This window comes from Acanthisitta chloris, unplaced genomic scaffold (genome assembly GCF_000695815.1).
Source record: "Acanthisitta chloris isolate BGI_N310 unplaced genomic scaffold, ASM69581v1 scaffold31561, whole genome shotgun sequence".
Classification (NCBI taxonomy): domain Eukaryota; kingdom Metazoa; phylum Chordata; class Aves; order Passeriformes; family Acanthisittidae; genus Acanthisitta; species Acanthisitta chloris.
The window spans coordinates 14,949-37,206 of NW_008658299.1; the positions used below are offsets into that span (position 1 = coordinate 14,949).

Consider the following 22,258-nt stretch of genomic DNA (forward strand, 5'->3'; position numbering starts at 1 on the left):
AATTCCCAGAACAGCAAATCCCTTAATCTGAGCAAACTTAGATATTGAGCTGGAAACTAAAACCTAATAAGTAGAAGATAACAATATTTTCACCTTTCTAGTTATGATTAATAAGCTGCTGTCCCAATTGCATAGTTCAAACCCTGTCATTCAATATTGCAGGGAAGCTTTAGGTCAGATGAAGCATTTGGATCCACAAATCCATCATTTCACAGAGCAGCCACACAAGCTGTGCAGGGCCCTCAGTGAGGAGCAGCTACTCACCATCTCAGGGCGATCTTGATGGGGGTGGTAAGGCAGGAGGTGAAGAGGTCTGCAGGCAGGTCAGGGATCATGGGCAACAGCTCGTTGGCCTCACAGGCTGCCAGCTGGATGCAGTTCTTCATGGAGGGAGGCAAAGGCATCTGGGCCAGGGGGTGGTTTGGGTTAATCGCGGCCACCTGCAGAGAGCAGGGAAATCCCCGGGTGAGGATTCAGTGAAGGTCATTTCTACACCATCAGGAAATAGCCCAGGAAGAGCTGGCAGTGCTCCTTGGAGCTCTGGGTTGGGAGAAGTGAACCACTCTGACAGCACCAGCCACAGCTTTAACTCACACATAATTAACAGTATTTAACTGTTAAATATTTAATCTGCCCAAACAGTCAATAAAGCAGAAACACCATCCAGATCAATATTCCCATTTTCCAAACCCACAATCATTCTCCTATTTCCAATTTTGATTACAAACAGGATTTTTGAGACTACTAATTCACAGATTGAAAAACAGTAATCATCTTTCCACTGCCTTTCTGATACAGACAAATAAACACTTCAGTCACTCAAAACTTTGCTCTCTGGCACTCAGAGGTTGCTAAAGGAACAGGACAAGAACTGACACCTGTGTGTCCTCACTGCCCTCCTGTGCAGGACTGACCCATGTGGTGTTGGCAAAGGTGACAAAGGCACATTCTCACAGGGACCAACACTTCAGACACCTTTATTTTCTTGCCAAATGAGTAAGGTGACACAGCTGACTGACAAACCCTCTCTTTACCATCTTTACACGTGAAAACCTGGGTCTGTGTGAAGAGGACCTCTATCTGGTGCCTCAGAGGGTCAGAAGGGAACAAACCCAGGGCCTGGCACACACAGCTCTCACCTGGCAAAGGACCTGACAAGCCAGGGAGAACTTTCAGATCCTACTCCACAAATTCTGCTGCCTATTAAGGTTTTTGATTCTTCAAATATACTATTTTTTCCCATCCTAGTCCCAGGGGCAGCACTGACACACTTTGGCTTGTTCAAGTTGTCCAAATTAGCAAAGACCTGTCCCTGCTCAACTGAGCTGAGCTGCTTCCAGCAGAGATTCACACCTACCTGGGGGGGATGAAGGTACCCCCAAGCCATCACCTGTCCTCTGCTGAGATTTACTCCCAGTAACACTTAGGCTCTATCATAGACTCATGGAATGGTTTGGGTGAGAAGGGAATTTAAAGACCATCCTGTTCCAAGCCTCTGTATGCTGATAACTAAATAAAAGGTAATTAAACCACTAAAAAGCTCATTTATTTGAGGAGAAAGCCAAGACAGACAGTGTGGAATTGCATTAGCTCTTTCCAGTTTTATAAATACAAAGCAGTCAAACAGTTTAGCTGTGGCTGTTCATTCCCTAAGGAAAGCCCTGCCCTCGGGGCATCCCCAAGGACAGCTCCTGGGGAAGTGCATTTGAGGGATTTTCAGCTGTCAGAAGAGTGTGAAACACTCATGACTTGATGTCTGTCACAGTCTGGTGGTGCCCCTCAGGTGTGATGGGGAAGACCAGGACCAGCTCAGCTCCAGGCTCCTCCCCAGCACAACAAACCACAGAAGCTGTGACCCACACAGTGGAAATATTTGCCCATCAGGATGTTAATTAACAACCTATTAACAACCCTAAATGAACATACAACAGCAGCAGCAATGCCAGACCTTGCCAGGCTGCGAGGGACAAGGATGGAGCTCAGCATTCTCATTCAAGTCTGAGCAAGGAGGTGAAAAAAAAAGGTAAAGTCCAGGATGAACATCTATTTGTGCCCCCTTAGAGCAGCCACTGCAGCCAGACTTTCTGCACTCTTTGGCTCTCTCAGAAATGCAACTTTTTATTTGGCAAGTTTCTCAGCATTACAAAATATTGAATTATCCCTGGTGGAAGAGAAGGAATGATTAAATGATCTGCATATCCCAAGCTATCAGCCTCTTCTCTCAGTCCAATGGAATTCCCACCACAAAAGCACCTCCAAAGACTGGAATTTGGAATGAAAGGATATACAGGCAGGGACACTTAGCACCTGCCCAGAGGTTGTGTTTGGGACAGTGAGTGGCCTGCTAATTAATATTCCTCCTTGAAGCGTTCAGGTTGTTTATTTTGCACTACAATACAGTAACATTACACTGTAGGAAGTGATCCCAAGTCCTTTCCCTGGGAGCTGAAGGCAACAGAGCACTGGGGGAATGCACAAAACCCCAAACTTCTTCCCTTCCACTTCCCATTTCAGAGTTCCTCCAGTAAATTCATCACTAATTCCACTTGCAGCAGTTCCTTCCCTGGGAACACATTCAGCTCCAGCACTGCAGAACTGGAACCACCAGGACAATCCCTCTGTGGATCAGCTTTTTGTTGTTCCACATTCACTCCAACAGCACAAAGCCACAACTGCATCCCAATCCAGCTCCAGAAACCAGACTTGTGCAACCAAAATAAATATGTCTCATTCCCCTCAGCATTCATCTGTGCAGAAAAGTCCATTAGGGCCCAAATTGATTCTATTAACATTAACATTTAATTAGTGCTTGTATTAGAAATCATCCCAAGTTTAATGGGAGAGCAAACTGAACTAGAAAGATCAGAGTGGCAAAGTTATTCGCAAATTAATTTGCCTTCCAACATGGTTTTAAACACATTATTCAGCGTGCAGAGCAAAACTTCACTTGTGTTCACTAACTCCCACCCAACCCTCTGCAGTCTGTGCTCTCACCTCCAGCTCCTGCTCTCTCTGTAGTGCAAATTGCTTGAATGACTTGACAATAAGGCCAGCGTTGGAGCAGTCGTACACGAAAATGGAAGGACTTCCCATCCAGGTCTGCAGGTCATATATGGAGAGTGGGATGTACTGAGTGTAGTTCTGTGCAGAGGGAAGACACACCAGAGTCAGCACAAGGCAGAGAAGCAACAGAGCTTGAAGTGGTGAGATAACAAAACACACCCCTAAAATCCCAACTCTGAAATCCCAACTCTGAAATCATAGAATCAACCGGGTTGGAAAAGACCTCCAGGACCATCAAGTCCAACCCTACCGTGGTTATTAGACCATGGCACTAAGTGCCACATCCAGTCTCATCTTAAAAACCTCCAGGGATGCTGAATCCACCACCTCCCTGGGCAGCACATCCCAATGTCTGATCACTCTCTCTGTAAAAAATCTCTTCCTAATACCCAACCTAAACCTCCCCTGGCAGAGCTTGAGTCTGTGCCCTCTTGTCCTGCTGCTGGTTGCCTGGGAGAAGAGACCAACCCCCACCTGACTCCAACCTCCTCTCAGAGAGTTGTAGATGGTGATAAGGTCTCCAAATAAAACCTACATTGGACATATAAATCATTAAATTAAACATAAAACACATTAAATTAAACATATAAATCATTACAAATATCAGTCAACATCCACCACCAATGAGGACCATGAGCCCAACTCAACACGAAGGACAAGAGTTTGTTGTGGCTTTGTTTGAACACTCAAGTCCAGATTAAAAGCCCAGAACTCCTCCAGGAGTTTTCCATGTTAGATATTTAGAGCCCTGATGTGTGCTAACAGCTCCAACCAGCATTTAATAGTCCAATTTCATCCCAAATTTCTGCAACACTGATAAAGGATGCAAACCAGCTGTCTTTAATTTAACATCAAACATCCTAAACTGAACAGCCCATCAATAAATCAGGATGGCTAATTAAGCCCCTGCAGCCCATCAGAGCTGCCCTGCCTGGGCTTAACGAGATGCCTCCCAGTTTTATTACAGCTTTAACTCCTGTGCAACTCTCAGAATTATCCAATAAAATTAAAACCAACAAAGCTGCTTTCATCAGTGAAGTGCCTACAATTCCCTTTCTGTAAACAGGAAGGATTTTGGTCCTTGTCTTCTCTCTTAACACCTCCAAATAACTCGAGACAAGAGGATAAAAATCAGACCTTGGGAATCAGCTATGAAGGGCCAACCCTGAACTAAGTGAGCTGAGAATACAAACCAGATTTTTGCCTGCAAAGAGTCACCACCAAACACCCAGTGGCTGCCAGCAGGATCCTTCCTGCAGGCAGAGGGCAACCTGGTGTTCCACAGCCCTGAGCTCGGCTCAAAATCCTCAAGAAAAGCTCTGATGTTCCTATTACCATCAGCAGGATGATGGATGGGATCACAACTCCCATTTAAATTCAAGAGACTTAAAATAGCTGTAATAAAACCAGCAAACTTCTACAAAAATCCAACTGACAAGGACATGTCTCAGCGCCGGCAGAGGCAAAGGGATCACAGGCCATGAGTTATGTAAGGGAGGGAAGGGAAAGGCCTCTCAGGATGCAGCTCTGCCCACATACAACAGCCTTGGGTGTTTCATTAACATTAACAGGGGAAATTGTTTCTAAAAGGCAAACTTTGGGGAGTTGGGAGCTCTGCAAATGGCTGCAGGATGAACAATGAGGGAGCAGCTCCTCCTGGCACAGACCTTTGCTAAGGTCATCACTCACATGAAGCACATCCCAATCACAGGAAGTGACACATAAAAACCTGCTCTGACACATCCAATCGATGGGATTTTATGGGCAGGCACTGTTCTCACTTCATATTTCTCATGCATCTTGCTCCAGCTACGATGGGATTATAGCTCTGATTAACACTGTGGTATTTCCAGCCAGGAGAGTTTTATGTTCCAGCTCTACTGTGGGGGTCACATAACACATCAAATTTGCTAATGATATGTAAATGAGGTAGTTTGAAGAAAAAAGGAGTGTTAAATAAGAGTTTTCCAGCCTGGTTGCTCAGGGTGATGCTTTGATGCTGCTGCCACGCTGGGCTGGGGAGAACTCGCCCCTATGGTTTGTTCTCAGTGTTGACTTTGGCTTGTAGGAAGAAGTTTTTGCTCTGCTAACACTGCTCCCACCATCCCTCTGTGCCTGTTCAGGGAGTGACACAGCAAACAGCTCAACCAGGAACGGGCTGTGAACAGATTTCATTGCCAATTGTTTAGTGAACAACTCAGATATTTAAAAACACAAAACCAGATTTCAGAACTCCCAGAGAAGTTCCCCAAAATGTCAGCATGAACATGGCTAAGTTGGGGGGATGTTGGGTTTTACCTTTTTGAAACCACATTGAGATGTTCTCAGGAAATAGTAGCTAAAGCAGAAACAGAAGAATGTTCCTTACTCACACAACTGCACTCATAATAAACACATGAGGAGTGAATTATTGCAACTGTTAATGCCAAATGAAGCAGTTCTCAAGGACTGTCTCAAGGCTCTCATGGTGTGTCCTCACTGCACAGTGAGCCAGAGCAGGAACCCACAGCAAAATCATGCACAATTCCCTCACTGAGTGCTGGAAAAGGACAGCTCAAAATAGTCCTTCCTTCCACAGCCTGGTACAATCTCTTTCCATCTCCTATCCAGAGTGAAGAGTATTGCCTAAAGATATTTCTCTAAAGTTAAAAAGCTCCCTCAGAAGGTGGTTGTGTTCAGCTTCTGTCCCAGGATTTCTGAGCTTCATGGAATCCCTCAGCAATCTCAGGAAATGAACCTTGCAGCAATGAGCCTATGGGAATCCACCCTCAGCTCTTTTTGTACCTCCTGTTGTCTCTCTAACCCAAAGAGCTGAGGAATGTTTTGTTTGCTGAGCTGTGAAGCAAAAATGAGCCAAGTGAATCCCCACAAACCCCTTCAGATGCTGCCTTGGAGCAGTGTTGGAATGCTGAGCAGCTGGGAATAAAAACCAGGATGCTAGAAAGAAATTCCTCCCCGTGAAGGTGGTGAGGCACTGGCACAGGCTGCCCAGAGAAGCTGTGGCTGCTCCATCCCTGGGAGTGTTCCAGGCCAGGCTGGATGGGGCTTGGAACAACCTGGGCTAGTGGAAGGTGTCCCTGCCCATGGTGGCACTGGCTGAGCTTTAAGGTCCCTCCCATCTCAACCCAACCCAACCCAACCCAACCCAACTCCATGACTCCAAAACACAGCAGTTGTCCAAGAGAACACCCCAGTAGCTCACAGAGCAGCGAGGGAGCTGCAGCTGCTCAGCTCCCAACACACCTTATTGAAGACCCAGATCTCGCCGTTGACCGTGGGCCGGGGCACACCGTGGCCGTTGTAGTGGAACAGGACCCGCTCCTCCTTGGCATTGCGCCGCAGGGACGTGCACAGCTTCTTCACCTCATCCACTGTCGGGTCCAGGCTCTGCTTGTACCTGGCCTGGTGAGAGGAAATTATAAGAGAACCACTGTAACTGTGCAAACCAACCCGTTCCAGGTGCAGCACCAGGGGACAACCCAAGTGTGGATATAAACTGGATACTTTGGGCAAGGAAAACACAAAACATTTACAGTAGAGCCGAATAAACACAATATTTGTGTGATGGTGTGTGGGACTGTGCACACACACACACCAACAGCACAGGTCTGAGGTAGTTTATCACAGCTCTGAACTCTTATCTACAGCACTCAGAATTAGTCATATTCAAAAAGCCTTAGGAAGGTGAAATCTGTTTCAACATCAGCATGAAAAGTAACCTCACATGACTCTCTCAATCCTTCAATTCATACCCTGTACAGCTCCAACTGACCCTGCACATCTCCAACTGAACAAATTCCCTCTTAAAGACAGAAAATTGTACAGATCAACACCAGCCATTCTGGAGATAAAAGGGCACAGATGTCCCAGGAATTTGATATTCACACAGCTGGGTAAAAAGAGGGAAAACTGCTGGAGAGCCCTTGGTAATTGCCCTTTGCCTTGGGAAAATGTGATACTCAGTATCTCCCCAGCTGTGGCTGTGGACACTTGTTCCTATGAGCACAGAACTCAGAGCACATTGCTGTGCTGGAGGGAAAACCAAACAGGCAAAACCCCAATATTCCAAACCCATTTTTCCTCAGTTTAGGATGCTTAGGGAAGAGCTGAGTTGTCACACTCCAAAGTGCATTATTTTGAAGCAAGGCCAAGTAATAACATAAAGTCTTTCAACTGTCCTGTGAAAGACAAAAAGCTGTTCTTCTTCTTTCCTCTAGAGCTGCAGAGACTGAGATACCACAACAGCAATAGAAAACTTAGAGCTGATGTGTTCAAATAAAGACCCAAGTTTAAAGCAGAGCTGTACACACACCTCTACAAACCTCCTCTTGGCAGTCTCTTTATAAACCAAGCCAAGGCCTCAGAAGTTTGGGCTTTTTAGGTTTTCCTCTGTGGCAGACAAAGATAAGGAAGTCTTAAAATATCTCAGTAAAAGAGTAAGAAGCTCTTTCATGTAAAAATGGTTTGTTTATCTGAGGAGCCTGAAAAGCTGCTCTGGAGCTGCTCAATTAACAGTGAGTGTCTGCAGCCAACAAGGAAGAGGGACAGGAGGAATGGCAGCGTTTAACAACTGCAACAACGGGGAAAAGTGGGAGGAAGGAGGAAAAATATGAAGGCAGAAGCAGAGATGTGACACCCTCATCCTTTCTGGGAAGCTCAGCACTCAGGAAGGCAAAGAGGCTGCATTAATCTTCCCACGGGTCCCCCCACTGCCTTCTCCCTCCGCTCAGTGTTGTGATGAAGACGCTGATTTGCAAAATGTGCCCCTTAAATCCCATCCTGCCTGCTGGCAGCTTTACAGGCCACAGAAAGCAAGTGCTGCGGAGCCTGGCAGACCTGTTCCACAGCAGAACACTCCTCAGGGCCCTGAGCTCCAGTGTTAAACACAGCTCACAATTAACGGCACTGGGTCCACTCTGAAACCAAATCTGTGGATCTAAAGATCCAAGCTGCAAACTTGTCATCTGGGCACAGAGAAACACGAGGAGGAGGATGGAGGGGAGAGGAGGGAGCTGCAATAAGCTTAGTCCTACATCAGCTCAGGACTCTCAGGTGTGTCTGTGACACATCCTGCACACAGGGGTGGCCAGAAGCAGGTACCAGTTTCCTGATGTTGTTATTCCTTCGCCCTCCCTGGCAACGTGCTGCATTCATAGAATCATGGAATGGTTTGGGTTGGAAGGGAACTTGAAAACCATCTTGTTCCATCTCCCTGCCACGGGCAGGGACATCTCCCACTTTCCCAGGTTGCTCCAAGCCCTGTCCAGCCTGGCCTAGAACACTCCCGGGGTGGAGTAGCCACAGCTTCTCTGGACAACCTGTGCCAGTGCCTCAACACCCTCACAGGGAGGAATTCCTTCCCAGCATCCCATCTAACCCTGCTCTCTGGCAGTGGGAAGCCATTCCCTGTCACTCCAGGCCCTTGTAAAAAGTGCTTCTCCATCTTTCCTGTAGCTCCTTCAGGTCCCAGAGAGCTTCTTTCCCCTCCACTTCCCAGCAGGTGATTTCACACAGGAGTTAGTGCAAAAGGTAGCAGAGAACCCAAGCAAAACCCCAAAAATCTATGAGGCTTAATGTCAGCAACTTCAGCTGAAATCCCAGACACACAGCAAGGCTTTATGTGCTGTTCTGCTGCGTCTTTACGAGCTATTGACTCGTTCCTGCCTGTCCCTGCACCTGAACCAGTGCTGGCCCTCCCTCCCTGTGCTCGTGACAGCTATTTCCTCGAGCCTGGCAAGGAGTCTGTGCTTCCTGATGCAATTAGCAGCCAAGATGCTCCAGCCCTGGGCTCCTGTGCAGCTGCTGCCCAGCTGGATCCACTGCTCCCAGCGGATGGTGCAGCCGGAGCTGTCACTGGCCCGGCCGGAGCGAGTGATGGACAAGCATGGAAGTGCTGACGGAGGTGTCAGCTGGTCTTCTGCTGGGAATGGGATTGTCTGAGCACCTCAGTGTCTCACTGAAGAGCTGCTGTCAAAAGCAATAACGTTGTGGCTGCCTGATGCAGACAGTCCTCGTTATTCTGCTCACACAGGCAAAATTCAACGTTTGGCTCCTTTTGGCCACAGTTTTATGAAATACTCACTGGTTTATTCAACCTTCTCCCTGTAAACTTGTTTAAAACTAGAGTTGTGATGCTAATTTTTCAGACATTTCAATTTTCAGCGTGCCACAGACTTCTGGATTGATGAGACATTGGATTGACGCATTTGCAGGAAATAGGAGGAGTTTCAATAGAAAGGAGTTCTGGCACCAAAACCAGGACAAGAAACCAGTTTGGGGCTGAAACCAAGTGACTAGCAAAGTGCTTTCGCTGTGGACATCAACCTTAACCACGTTTAATGCTGAAATGTGAGATGAGATGGTTCTGCTCCGAACCAGGGGACAAGAAGAACCTCTCCAACAGTGTCTGTCCAGAGGGGAAAAGCCCACTCTGTGTGTTCAATTCCTATCCCACTGAAATGTCAGGATGCATTGGCTGCATAAAGCAATTGCCACAACCCTGTGGATTTTATGCTTAAATTAATGGCTCTGCTTTGGAAACTTCACCTAATTACAGGTTTTTCTTTTACTTTTAATGGAGCCAAACCAGAAACCAAACCCTGAGAAGTGAAAGTCAGAGGCTCCTGCCCAGGGCACCCCCTAGTCCCTGCTGCAGAGAGCCAGGGCTGCAGCAGCTCAGTGCCTTGTGACAAAGGGCTTTGGCTGCCACCAGAGAAACCAGATCCCAACTCCCCATGCACCTCCCAAACTTGCTGTGCTCAACCCTGCCAGGTGCTGAGCTCAGGAAACTCACCTCGGATCAGGTCCTATAAAAAGGAAGAGATGCAGAGTGCCAGAGGTGACAGGGGGACAACAGAGGATTTAACTTGCTGATGCTGCTTAACCATTAATGGCAATGGGGAGAGAAGGTTCTGGAAGCCAGGACAGGCCTCACCATCACTGGCACTCCCAGCACAGCCATGACAGGCACGTGCTGCAGAGCTGTGGCTCTTCTCTCAGGGAGAGGAATTTTTTCCCCCTCAAAAGAACAAAAGGATAAACCTATTTTCTCATCAAAGCTATAAAATTCAAGTCTGGCTCTTTTGTTTCCCTGCAGCCCAAGACCTCAGCCTTAGTTCCAGAAGGATTACACAAGACTCACACCACAGTGTCTGTGTGATTCAACGCCAAGATCACAACACCTGGTGCAGCAGATCTGAACTGTATGAAAAATGTATGAACAATGTCTCTGTGGCATCCAGAACCTTTGCTAGTTACAAGTTACACCCTTGCCCTCTTCTCATTCAGCATAACAAGTCCTGAAGTCACTCCCCTTTTATCCCTAAGATACCTTACTGAACGTGTTCCCAATTTATCCACAGAAGAAATTACTCCGACATTCAGTATTTCATACTGACAGTGCCTTTTACACCTCCTTGCAGGAAAAGCCACACACATAATCCTACCCAGAATCCATAATGAGGTACAAAAGCTTTATTTTGCTCAAGATATTTTTTAAGCAGCTTTTGGATGACAAAGAATCCCACAAGCAAATGGCACATCAAGGCAAGTAAAGTGCAGCTCCAGAGTTACTGCCATGAGCAAAAGAAACAAAATAGAATCAATACAGAGTTTGGGGAGTTAATGTTCACTCTAGAACTGTCCATCCCAGAGCAGCTGTGGCTGCCCCATCCCTGGGAGTGTTCCAGGCCAGGTTGGATGGGGCTTGGAGCAATCTGGGCTAGTAGAAGATGTCCCTGCCCATGGCAGGGGGTGGGATGGGATGAGCTTTAAGGTCCTTCCAACCCAAACTATCCTGTGATTCTATGATTACAACTGTACAAACCATCCCACAGTTAAACCCAATGGCCACAACCTGCACCAGGAATACAACAGTGAAAAACTCTTGTGCACAACAGGTTGTTAACGACCACGTATTAACAACCACAATCACACTGAGACCAGTATCTTCCATGCAAAGAATAAACCCACCTCCAGCCAGAGATTTTTCCCCCAAGTTTGAAGACCTATTAAAGATAAACACTAAAAATTCAGGATGAAGTTTTCCTTTAAGTGAAAAAACAAAGTTGGATAAATTCAGGTCTCACCTTTTATGATGCCACTGCCAGTTTGATGCAACATGTTCCTGGGAGTGTCTGGAACAAACTCAGGCTCAGACACATAAACCAGGCATGTGTATGTCACGCATTTCCCAGCCAGGAGGGCCATGTGGTGCCATATAGCAAAGCAGAACCACTGTATTTTACTTCTTTAACTATGGAATACACTGGAGCATCCAAACAATGCCAACAGCCAAAACGATGGCGCTGGTGTCCCCAGGCACAGCACAGCTCCTTCTGCTGCTACTGCTGTTCTATTTGGGTTTGGTTTGGAATGACCCTAACCCTAACCCTAACCATCAATCAAAACATCTTCACTTGTGTCCCACTGCCTTCTCCTCTTATTTCATGAGATAATGATGGATTAAGGAGGAACAATGCACACGTGCAGAGGTTTTGCCCCATGACAAGCACTCAGCAAGACATACTCAAATTAAACTACCCAGTGAGAACCTTTGTGCTTCCTTAGCCACTTTTTCCACTAATTCCTCCAAAGCACAGGAACAGTTCATGTTCCTAATAACTTTCACCACCACTTGTTGCACACTACTAATTTCTCTTCCATTAACTCCTTTCCTATGGATTTCTCCCAGCATTCTGTCTCCATGTGTGATGCCAGGCTGGAGTGCTGCCAGGCCTTCTGACGGGGAAGCTGTTCTAAGTGCAGAGCCTCACACTTCACTCACAAACAAACCCACTTTGTTCCTTGGCTCGTTCCAAACGGTGATTAATCTCTCAATCCTGCCACTCGTTTTACTACTGCCTAAACCACAGCCTTTTTCCTGCATCAAAGGAGGATTTAGGATGCTGCACTTGCAGTGGCTTTGGAGACACATCAAAGAACAGACAAATTTAGAACTGTACACGAACACTTTGGTTGTGCACAGTTTCACAGTAAACCAACAATCACAGCTAAGACTCTCTCAGGAGCAGGAGAATAAAGTCAAATTTTCTGCTCATTTTGGGGTTTTCATCCCCTCATTGGACATAGCCTTGTCCTGAAGATTTGGCTGTGCTCACTGCATGGCTAGGACAGGTTTGACTTCTGAATTCTCAACCCTTTCAAAATGGCACATGGTGTGTGAGGGTGCTGGGGTGAGCAGTGGGTGCCTGATGCACTCTCTGCATGGTTTAACTTCTGCCTTCCCCAGGAAACCAGGCAAAAACATGGTCAGTCTTTGGAACTGCTGTAGGAACATGTTCTGCTCTGCCCTGGTACAAGCCTTGGTTTAAAACAGCCCTTACTGCATTCATAAAAAGCATGGCTTGTAATAAATCTGGATCCTTTCTCCTGAAGGACAGCTGACAACACAAGGAAGACGTTGACCTGTTGGAGTGATTCCAGAGGAGCCCATGGAGATGCTCCAAAGGCTGGAGCAGCTCTACCATGGAGCCAGGCTGGGAGGGCTAGGGGTGTCCACGTGGAGAAGAGAAGCTCCAGGGAGACCTTAGAGCTCCTTCCAGTGCTTAAAGGAGCTCCAGGAGAGCTGGGAGGGACTTGAAACAAGGGCCTGGAGGAACAGGACAAGGGGGAATAGCTTCACACTGCCAGAGGTCAGGGTTAGGTGGGACATTGGAAAGGAATTCTTTCTTCCCTGTGAGGGTGGTACAAAAAGCTGCCTGAGCCTGTTGTGTGGTAACTCCAGAGATCACTTCAGCCCTCAGAAGTGACTGCAATTTGTCCCTACTGTCCATCAATCACAGACCCAACTGCCTCCAGCCCAAGCTGATATGGCCACAATAACTCTTGGGTTAGACACTTCATGCAAATACAAATTAATCAGAACCACAGATGTCAAGCTTTTTAATTTTAATTTAAACCCCCACATTTTAGGTGTTTTAATTTCAAGTTGTGAGGACCTGAAATTACCCTGCTGTAAATTCATGAGGATTGGTCTGGGATAATAAAAGCTGCATATCTGAGTGCAGGGGAGAGGCTGAGGAAATCCCACACTGACGTCCCGAGCAGCAGCTTAACCTGGTTAACACAGGCCAGGAGAAAACACTCCTGCTACAATTATTAGTCACTGCTGCCTTGACAAATATTAATTACACTGAAGACATACCGTAACTTGGAGATGCTTAAGTTTAAATGCTCAACTGAGCCAAAGGAAGGCTGTTTCTTTCCTCAGGCCAGTCCTCTGCAGATCCTGGCTGCATTTCAGCCTCCTCTCCCTCTCCTCCCCAGTTCACCCCCGAGCAGCCCCAGGCTCAGGCAGGTGAATGTGCTGATGCCCAGGACAGGATGCACTGCTGGAGCTGAACTCTGAGCATGGCACATTTCCTCTCCTGCCTGTAGTCAGCAGAGTGGTGACTTCACCTTCCCTCTGCAGCGTCTCTGACCTTGCTTTTTTAGTCCAATGTGAAATGAATTCTAAAGCACCTAATCCGCACTGTGAGGACTTGGATTCAGTAATGCTTCCAAAAAAAAAATGCCTTTGAGCAGTTTGTTCCTGAGAACTGATGTTGACAGGGAAGACAAAAATCAGGACTACTAACCTTGAGTACCTGCTACAATACATCCAGGAGACAGGTGTGTTTCTCAGCAGTTACAAGCTGCTTCACACTGCAAGTTTGTGCCAAGGCTTACAGAGATTCCACCCAGCAGCCTCCCTGCTTGGTCCGAATCCCAGTCCCTCCCTCTATGCCCAAACAAACATTCTGAGAGGGCTCTGTAAATAACTGCTTATTTTTAAACAAAGGGAATTGGAAAAGAACTCAAACCTGCTCCTCACAGGGCAGATCTGCATCCTCAGCCTGGTGACAGTGCCATGGGTCACATCACTGAATGCCCTGACAGGATTTTAGCTACACCCCAGGACACATCTTTAGAATCTGCTTAGTCAAACAACCTAACTCCTAAGCATCACTGTCATTTTAGTTCCATTCCTTCCTAGAACCTCGGTTTTAAGAGCTCTTTAAAGTTTCAGGCTCTGCATCTTCTTGTGTCTTAAATATAACCTTAGGTGTTACTGGAAACCCAGTTTGGGCTGCAGGAGCACGAACTGGTGCATCCTCAAACTGGTGTCTTTATCTTCTGGCCCAAGTGCCTCCTGCTCCCAAGGAGGAGTTGTGAGTCTGGACTCATGCAGAGCAAGAGGTTCATGTTCTCAATCCTAAATAATTATTTAGTAATCCCAAGATTTCCTCTGATTGCAAAGTAACTGTTTAACAAAGCAATATTCCAATTAAAAACATCTTAATAAGTCAGGAGAAGGAAAACCAATTGTTTGGCTTATGCTTTGTGAAGCTCCATAGGAAAGGAGTTGAACCCTAAGCATTTCAGGTTTTTCTCACTCTGCCTTAGAGGTGAGCAGGAATATGACCAAAAATATGAACAGTTTTCTCTGTTCATGCTCTAAGCTTTGCACAGAACTGCACAAAATGTGTTAGAGAGAAGCTTCAGCTGACAACACACCACCAAACTTGTCCAGTGAACACCAAGTGGTACTTACAGACACAGCACCAGGGATGATGCCAGTGGATCTGCAGGAGGCTCCTCCCTGTCCCCCATCACCAAGGACTCACCACTCCCCACCAACCACAAAGACAAGGTATTTTAAATAGGCCACCCAGAGCTGGGTGGTAATTACAGGCAAACGTTAATCAGCTTTGCAGGCAGAGCTGCTCCTCGAGGAGCCTTTTCCTCTCAGCTCTTTGCTCTCTTCCTAGGACAAACCAACATCAATGGCCACAGGAAAACACCCTCAAACACACAAATCTTGCTCATCTGCCAATTCTGGTCCCATTTTGATGACAAAGCACAAACCAAAACAGAGAGGAAGTATAAAACATGTGAATGGATGTGGCTGTCAGAGGAGTGTGGAGAGCAAGCACAGTCACCGAAGGGCTGTGCTCCACAGGATGTCAAAGTGAATAGGAATTAAATCACTATTAAGTACATTACTGCTGCAATTTTGCAGTTTCCACTTTCAGTGCTGTGTTAATGATTGATCAGATTCTTTTCTCCCTAGCCAAAGCATTAGAACATGAGCTGGACCTCGAGTGAGCCCAGGACTGCAGCAGGGAGCTCTCTGCTCCTACAGCTCATTCCCAAATCCCTCAGTTCCCACTGCTGTAGGAGCCTGTCCATGCACAGGTGGCACAGCTGCTCCCAGGTGAAGGCAGCACGTCAGCAGTGCCTCCATGGGAGCTGCTACAATTCAGCCTACAGAGCTCCAGGGAGTTTCTGCCGTGGGTTAGGACACTAAGATCTCTGTGTGGTTCTCTGGGACTCCTCCTGGCACACAGGGCCTGGCAGCAGGAAGAAATAGGTGGCCCAGTTCAGAGTCATCAGCACAAGAAGAGCAGCTGCAGTGCAAGGTGTCTGAAGCCAGACCCTGTTCTCGTGCTGTGCCCTGCCAGGCCATGCCAGGGGTGAGGGAGGGTTGGGATGCACCAAAAGGAAAAGGGCAACTGCTCCTTCACTGCCCTCATTTTCTCCACACTCACAAGACCCAAAAGGTAGGTTTCATCCTTTACCAGACTTAAAACCTGAGCTTTTGTGGCCAAACCATTGCTCCCAGAGGGGCATTCACTGAAGCAGCCTCTGGCCACAGGGACACGCTGAACAGCTCCACAACAGCTTTTCAGACAGAAGGAGAATGGGAACAACCTTGTTTGGCAACTGGACTTGTTGACTCCTCTCCCATGACAGACCTGCTGGTTTATGCTGAAGACAGTTGATCTTTAACAAGACAGCAAAGGATTGATACAGCAAAATTTTGCAGAGCCTGAAATAGCTGCCAAATTCAAGAGGCTGTTGGGAAATAAAAACCAACAAACACATCCTCTAAGGAAAACCTGGTTTTGTTAAACAAGGTCACACTGTCTTTTTGCTGCTTTTTTTTCCTGTTTATTCATTTTTTCTTACATGTTCCTACATCTGCAGAGTTGGGAGACCAAGTACCAGTCTTCCACGTTCCCCTTTGGAATTCTACAGTATTTCTTCTGCAGGAGCAATTAGTATTTGCTGTTGTTTTAAAAGCAAAACCCTACAGAAATAAAGGAAAAGTATGACTCACTGAGAGACCAATAATTAGGTCATGTGTTCAATTAGTTTTCATGCTTAAGTAGTTACTCTTTAGGAAATGTTCCCCCTTTGATGTGCAGCAGCCACTTCCCAATTAATTAGGCAGAAAGAAGCAATGAAGGAATGAAACCTCAGAAACCGTATCAAAGCCCTGAGATGTCTAATGAGGGGAACAACAGCATCAACAACAGACAACATGCACCAAAAGGTAGAGGCTTTCAGTGATCCATTTCAAGCATCTTGGCTGTACTTCCTTTGAAATGAAGAGCAAGCTGTTGGGAAGCAGGGGAGAGGAGAGGGAGGAGCAGCCTGTTTGATCAGAAAATCACTGTTTCCTTGAAGGCTTGTCACAAAAGAGATAATCTGTCTGTATTGTTGATGTGTCCTCAGAGCCCATCACTCACTGGTGGAGGCAAGAGGCAGCACACAACAGGTGAGATTGGATCAGAGGAAAACCCTCTGTTTTGAAATCTGCATAGTTAAAACCTTGTGTATAGCTAAGGGACAGACAATGCTGGGAGTGCTAGCCTGGCACTGAGCACCTGGGGGAAAGGATCCTATCAGCTACAGCTCAACTAACTAACTAACTAACTAACTAACTAACTAGCAGTCTATCCATGCACCCCAAAGAGGAGCAGCTATGCCTATTTGGGATTAGGACCCAGTTTCCCTCAGGTCCCTTCAATAACTGCTGCAGTCCTGCTCCTGGATGATCTCTGGGAGCTGAGAGAAAAACAGGTCCAACCACATCCACTAAATGGGCTGGAAAGACCCAAAACCTGCCCAGATCTGTCTGATCAATGACTGCAGATATCTTACTCCTGTCCCTTAATAGCTGTCATGAATATCAGTGATGGAACATCACACAGAGAACTGCAAAAGGAACAGAAGCAAAACTGCCATGTCACAGTGTCTACCCCACACTCAGTGACCAGGGATGCTCCAGAGGCATTCCCAAACACCAAGACTTCCTTCCAAGCCATCCTTCCCAAGCGTTTTCTAAACATTTATTTAATCATGTCTTCTAGATTTCCCCAGTCCTTCCCTAACAGGGATCTTTATCCCCCTTAATAGCTTACAGTCCTCTCTCACTCCAGGGATGTTGTTCAGGTGGAGCTGTAATGAAAGACAACTAATTCCATTAGGCAATTAAAGTGGTGAAGATGACTGGCTTGGGGAAAAAGGAAGAGATTGAGAGAAGGAAGAGGGAGGCAACAATGTAGCACATGAATTAAAAAATCAATGCTGTAATTGACTTCAGTTTATTTAGGCAAGTGGGTGTAATGGGGGAAACTGACTGGGATGTGATGCTTAAAGGTGTTTGGCCTGGGGGGGAAAGTTCTTCGGGATGTCCAAAGCTCTTTGGCCATGGGAAAGAACATTCTTTGGGATGTGATGTTTCAAGCCCTTTGGCCTTGCTGGTGTAGCTTGTTGCCCAGGGGGTGCAGAAGCCCCAGAGCTCACAGCCTGGAAGGGCAGGAGGGGAGTGGTGATGGCAAATCCCAGACTTGCTGTGGGTAAATCTTACAGAGGCACTAACCTTCCACACTCCACTAAGCTACTTACCAGAGGATGTAAAAAAAGCCCAAACTTAATAGAACTGACCTTCAACTGGAAGTAAAGATCTTTCTACAGCTGTAAGATCCCACCAAAACAGTTCTGCAGGACCTCTGAAGAGCTTGGAGGAATGGAGTGTGTGTTCGATGCCCACCTTGCCTCAACTCTGCCCAGGAAGGGTTATGAACTGTGGGGTTTGACCTCCCTGGCAGGACTGGGAAAGTTCATCAGAGAACAAAGAACAGAAGTGCAGAAAGCACCTGATGCAGAAGTGCCAGTGGTACTCACTGGGACCAGTAACATCACACACAGCAGAGGTGTCAAAATGATTAAGTGAGGAAAGAAAACATCCTGTGGATGTTCTGGTCAGTCCAGAGCTAAGGAGAGAAACCGGTCAAAAGCCACAGCCAACAAAGAGAAAAAAATCCATAATTTCATGCAAATTTAACAAGCAAATGCTCCAGAGTATATCAGAGCAGGTCCTGAATTATGTAGACTGTGCCTCATCCCACCCACACGTTGCCTTTGGCCCTTCCCAGAGGCACCCACAGGGATGGAGCAGAGGGAACCTGACTGTCTGGGGAGGGCTAGGAGCTGAGGAGAAGGAGGGGGAGCAGAGTCTGGCTCCTTTCTGAGAGGGCAGGCAGCAACCTCAACCCCAGCTCATCTCACAGCTTCTGTACAGGACCAGTGCACACCTGGTGCTTCTGTACCAAGGGCTGCTCTGAGAATTCCAGTCTGGAGGATGCAGAAAACTCCCTCAAACCAGTCCCCAAGCACAGGAGCAGCAGAACACTGCAGGACACCTCTGTCCTCACCCAGCTCTCTGCTCAGCTCTGCAGCACCACAGCACAGAGCCCAGGTCCAGGCTTCACTGAGGAATGGATGGAAACTGGGAATTATGGAGCAGTAACTCCTGCTCATAAACATCCCCACGAGTTCTGCATTTCCATAAAGCTCCTCCCTGCAGCAGCACTCGGAATTCGCAGTCCATTAGTCCTGTTTTCAAAGTCTGTTGACTCTTAAACTAAGGCAAGTTCCTGCCTTTGGAACGGCACAACAGGCAGTGCTGCCAAGAAAATGGAATTTACACCCAAACAATAGGGAAAATATTTGCTCAGCAAACAGCACAGCAAACCTGTGCCCTGGCTGGGCACTGCCACGGGGCTGCACCTGAGGCAGGCAGGGCTCTGCAGAGGGTAATAAATGCAGGTTGGGAGCAGAGAAATTCCATTTTATGGAATCAATTCCTTACCTAAGTATTTTAAATACAGAGCGTGCGAGGGATCGCCAATAGAAATTCCAAGTGGTTTATTCTGGGCAGTTAAAGTGATCCGAAGTGCTGTCTCAGCCCAAGGCTCTCCTTGCCCAGGGTGTTCTCTGGACACTGCATGCCAAACACTCTGATCCAGGCCCTGCCACCAGCAAGCCCCAGTTCCCACTCCACCAGGCTGCAGATCCCCAGGGGAGCAGTCCCAAGGAAGGATTTCCCCTCCAGTCAGGCATTACAGGGTCCTGTGCTCTTCACTTTCACTACCTTTCCTCTTTCATTCTCAGCTGCTTTAAGCAGCCCCTTTGATCCCTGTAATTGAGCCTCCTTCCAGATTACCCTCAGGTCCACCCCTTCCCTGCCCAGTGACACTCCAACCCCATGACCCAAGGGAGGGTTAGTGCAGAGCTGGCTTGGTTTTCTTGCCACTTTTCCACCAGCACCTCAGTTATCCTGCACTGAACTGCAGAACTCTTGCTTGCTCAGAGGATTCATCAAGCCAGAAGAGCCCACAGCTCTGTCAGCTCCTGCTCTCTCCCCCAGCACAACCTTCACTGGAGAATTGCATGGAGTGACTGAATATTGCCTGACTGCAGGATTTTGCAGATGAAACAAGGGCTGGAGTGGTTTTTACTCCCTCAGCACACAAATTTATGTAGCTACACAACAATAAAGCAAAGTCTTAAATTTAATCAGAACAAATACTTCAAGCAATGGCAAGCTGATAAATTATTTAGAGAGGGGCTCAATAAGACCTGGAAGGAAATATGCATCAGCTGTGCAGCCTGGGAGCTTCCAGAAACAACGGATTTTCATGCTTTACCCCTTTTACAGCCTTTTTTTTCAGCTGAGCTGTTTGTGTTTAACAAAAAGGGGGATGTTTGAAGCACATCCTGCAGGCAGCAGCAGCCAAGGACTGGCTGGCAGCGATGCCACAGGACTGGTCACACTGTGCTCATCCCTGCCAGCACCATTTGTGCATTCCCCACAAGGTGCTGAGGACAGGCAGCTCCTGGTGTAGGGAGCTGACAGCCTGGGAATATTGGCTAAATCAGAAGATTTTAATGGTTTGGTCTTTTTTTCCCAGACTGCCTAGTTTTCCCCCCAATTGTCTTCCTTCCACCCACCCCTCAGCCACTCCAAACCACTGGGAAACAGATAAAGCAGATGTATTAGTATTTCTATGAAAGCTCTAGGAAATTCAATAATGTTCCCATTGTTTTATTGCAGATGGCACAGCAACTTCTCTTTATTACTGCAGAAAACTCAAGAGCCCTGTGGAGTGCCATAAAAGGGGACGTGTTTGGCTTTGCAATGTTTCAGGGGCTGTGATTTACTGCAGGATCCAGGCCCCCTGCACACAGCATTCCCAGTCTGGGATGGCCTCTGCCAGGCAGGGTGAGGGGCCCAGGCAGAAACCTGCTGCTCCTGACCCTGTCCCTCACTCCTCAGCAACAGAGCACAGAAATAGGGTTGTTTCCACCTTTGCTTCAAGATGTTTTACTCTATTTGATCACAGAATCATTGAGGCTCAAAAAGACCTCTGAGATCATCAAGTCCAACCTGTGACCCATCACCACTTGGCAACCAGACCAGAGCACTGAGTGCCATGTCCAGTTGTTCTCTGAATACCTCCAGGGATGGTGGGGACTCCACCACTTCCCTGGGCAGTACCAATGCCTGACAGCCCTTCCCATGAAGAAATTCCTCCTGATGTGCACCCTGAACCTCCCCTGGTACAGCCTGAGGTTGTTTCCTCTCATCCTGTCCCCTGGGAGCAGAGCCTGACCCCACCTGGCTGCACCTCCTGGCAGGGAGTTGAAGAGAGTGAGAAGGTCCTCCCTGAGCTTCCTTTTCTCCAGGCTGAGCTCCTCCAGCTCTCTCGGCTGCTCCTTGTGCTCCAGCCGCCTCCCCAGCTCCATTCCCTTCCCCGGACACCTTCAGCCCTTCACTGTCATTTTTAATTTCAGGCACTATTCGAATTTCCTGTCAAATCCTTGGGCTGTAGATTCAGAGTTAAAAATTGTCAATGTACCATGAGGAAAACCAGAGAAGTAAATTTTGCTGTCTTAAATCTATACCAATATGTACAGTCTGTGCCTCAGGACAAGTCCTTCTGATACAAATTCTCCTAAAACGCTTAAGCACAGGACAGAGCATGACACACAGTTCAGTCAGGTGAAGGTTCCACCCCCAAAGCAGAGATGTTCAGGCATCACACACAACCCAACAGGGGCAGGAGGAGCCCAGGAACACTCACCCTTGGCTGCCAGTTCTCATACTGCTTCTGTAGGTTTGCCCCGATGGTCTCCAGAGCCTTCTGAGGGCCCATGGACAGAGGATCTGGGAACAGACACAAAGGAGCATTTCTCACCACAGCATTCAATGATATTTAATGCAGGTTCCTTTCATGAGCAATTTCAAACCCATCAACAGGACATTCCCCATGGAATTTTCCTGGGGCAACACCCAGAAATGATCCCCAAATTTCTCCCTCCAGCACAAATCCAGTTCCACTACAGACTGCCATAGTTGGAAGGTTTCTCTCACCAAGGAACCAAACACACCCTTGTTGTGAAAGGCAAGAGAGATATTGCAGCTCTTTCTTTTCATACTAAAAAGAGGTTTTTGTTGTAAATAATGATAAAAATTCAGATTGGTTAAATATTTGATGCCAAGCATCATCTCCTGATGAATGAAAATCCTGCTCCATTGACTTCCCTTGCTTCCTGCTGCACAGAGCATGTGCCATTTGTCATCTTTAAGGAGTTAATTTTATCACTAGATAATTAGTACCATCCATACACAGCACTGCAACTCTGTGCTTTGTTCCAACACCATGGACAGAGAATTACACTATTAACAAGTAAAAAAAAGCCCTAGAAGCTAATATTTTGCTATTTAATAATTATTTCGAAAGCATTTAACCAAATCAGTGAAGAGTTTGAGTTTGGTTTTTTTCATTGCTACAAATAATCTCTATCTTTTTTAGGAAAAACTCTAATATAGTAGGAGGAAAGCAGCATTCTGAGTTCATAGAATCATAGAATTTAAGGGTTGGAATGGACCTTATAGATCATCTAGTCCCAACCCCCTGCCCTGGGCAGGGACACCTCCTCACTAGATCAGGTTGCTCAAGGCTCATCCAGCCTGGCCTTGAACACTGCCAAGGCTGGGGCAGCCACAGCCTCCCTGGGCAACCTGGGACAGTGTCTCACCACCCTCACAGGAAAAAAT

At 47.1% G+C, this 22,258-nt stretch overlaps 1 protein-coding gene across 1 annotated transcript in view; it reads right to left on the reverse strand.

Moving 5' to 3' along the window:
- The window catches only part of LOC103812048 (regulatory-associated protein of mTOR-like), a gene marked incomplete at its 5' end in the record, with an annotated part of 37,673 nt that overhangs the window by 13,742 nt on the left and 1,673 nt on the right, over nucleotides 1-22,258 (reverse strand). The window contains 4 exons of the mRNA XM_009085054.1: nucleotides 265-440; nucleotides 2,995-3,141; nucleotides 6,307-6,465; nucleotides 21,282-21,364. Of these exons, the coding sequence (XP_009083302.1) occupies nucleotides 265-440; nucleotides 2,995-3,141; nucleotides 6,307-6,465; nucleotides 21,282-21,364 (565 nt within the window). The remainder of the gene's footprint in view (nucleotides 1-264; nucleotides 441-2,994; nucleotides 3,142-6,306; nucleotides 6,466-21,281; nucleotides 21,365-22,258) is intronic.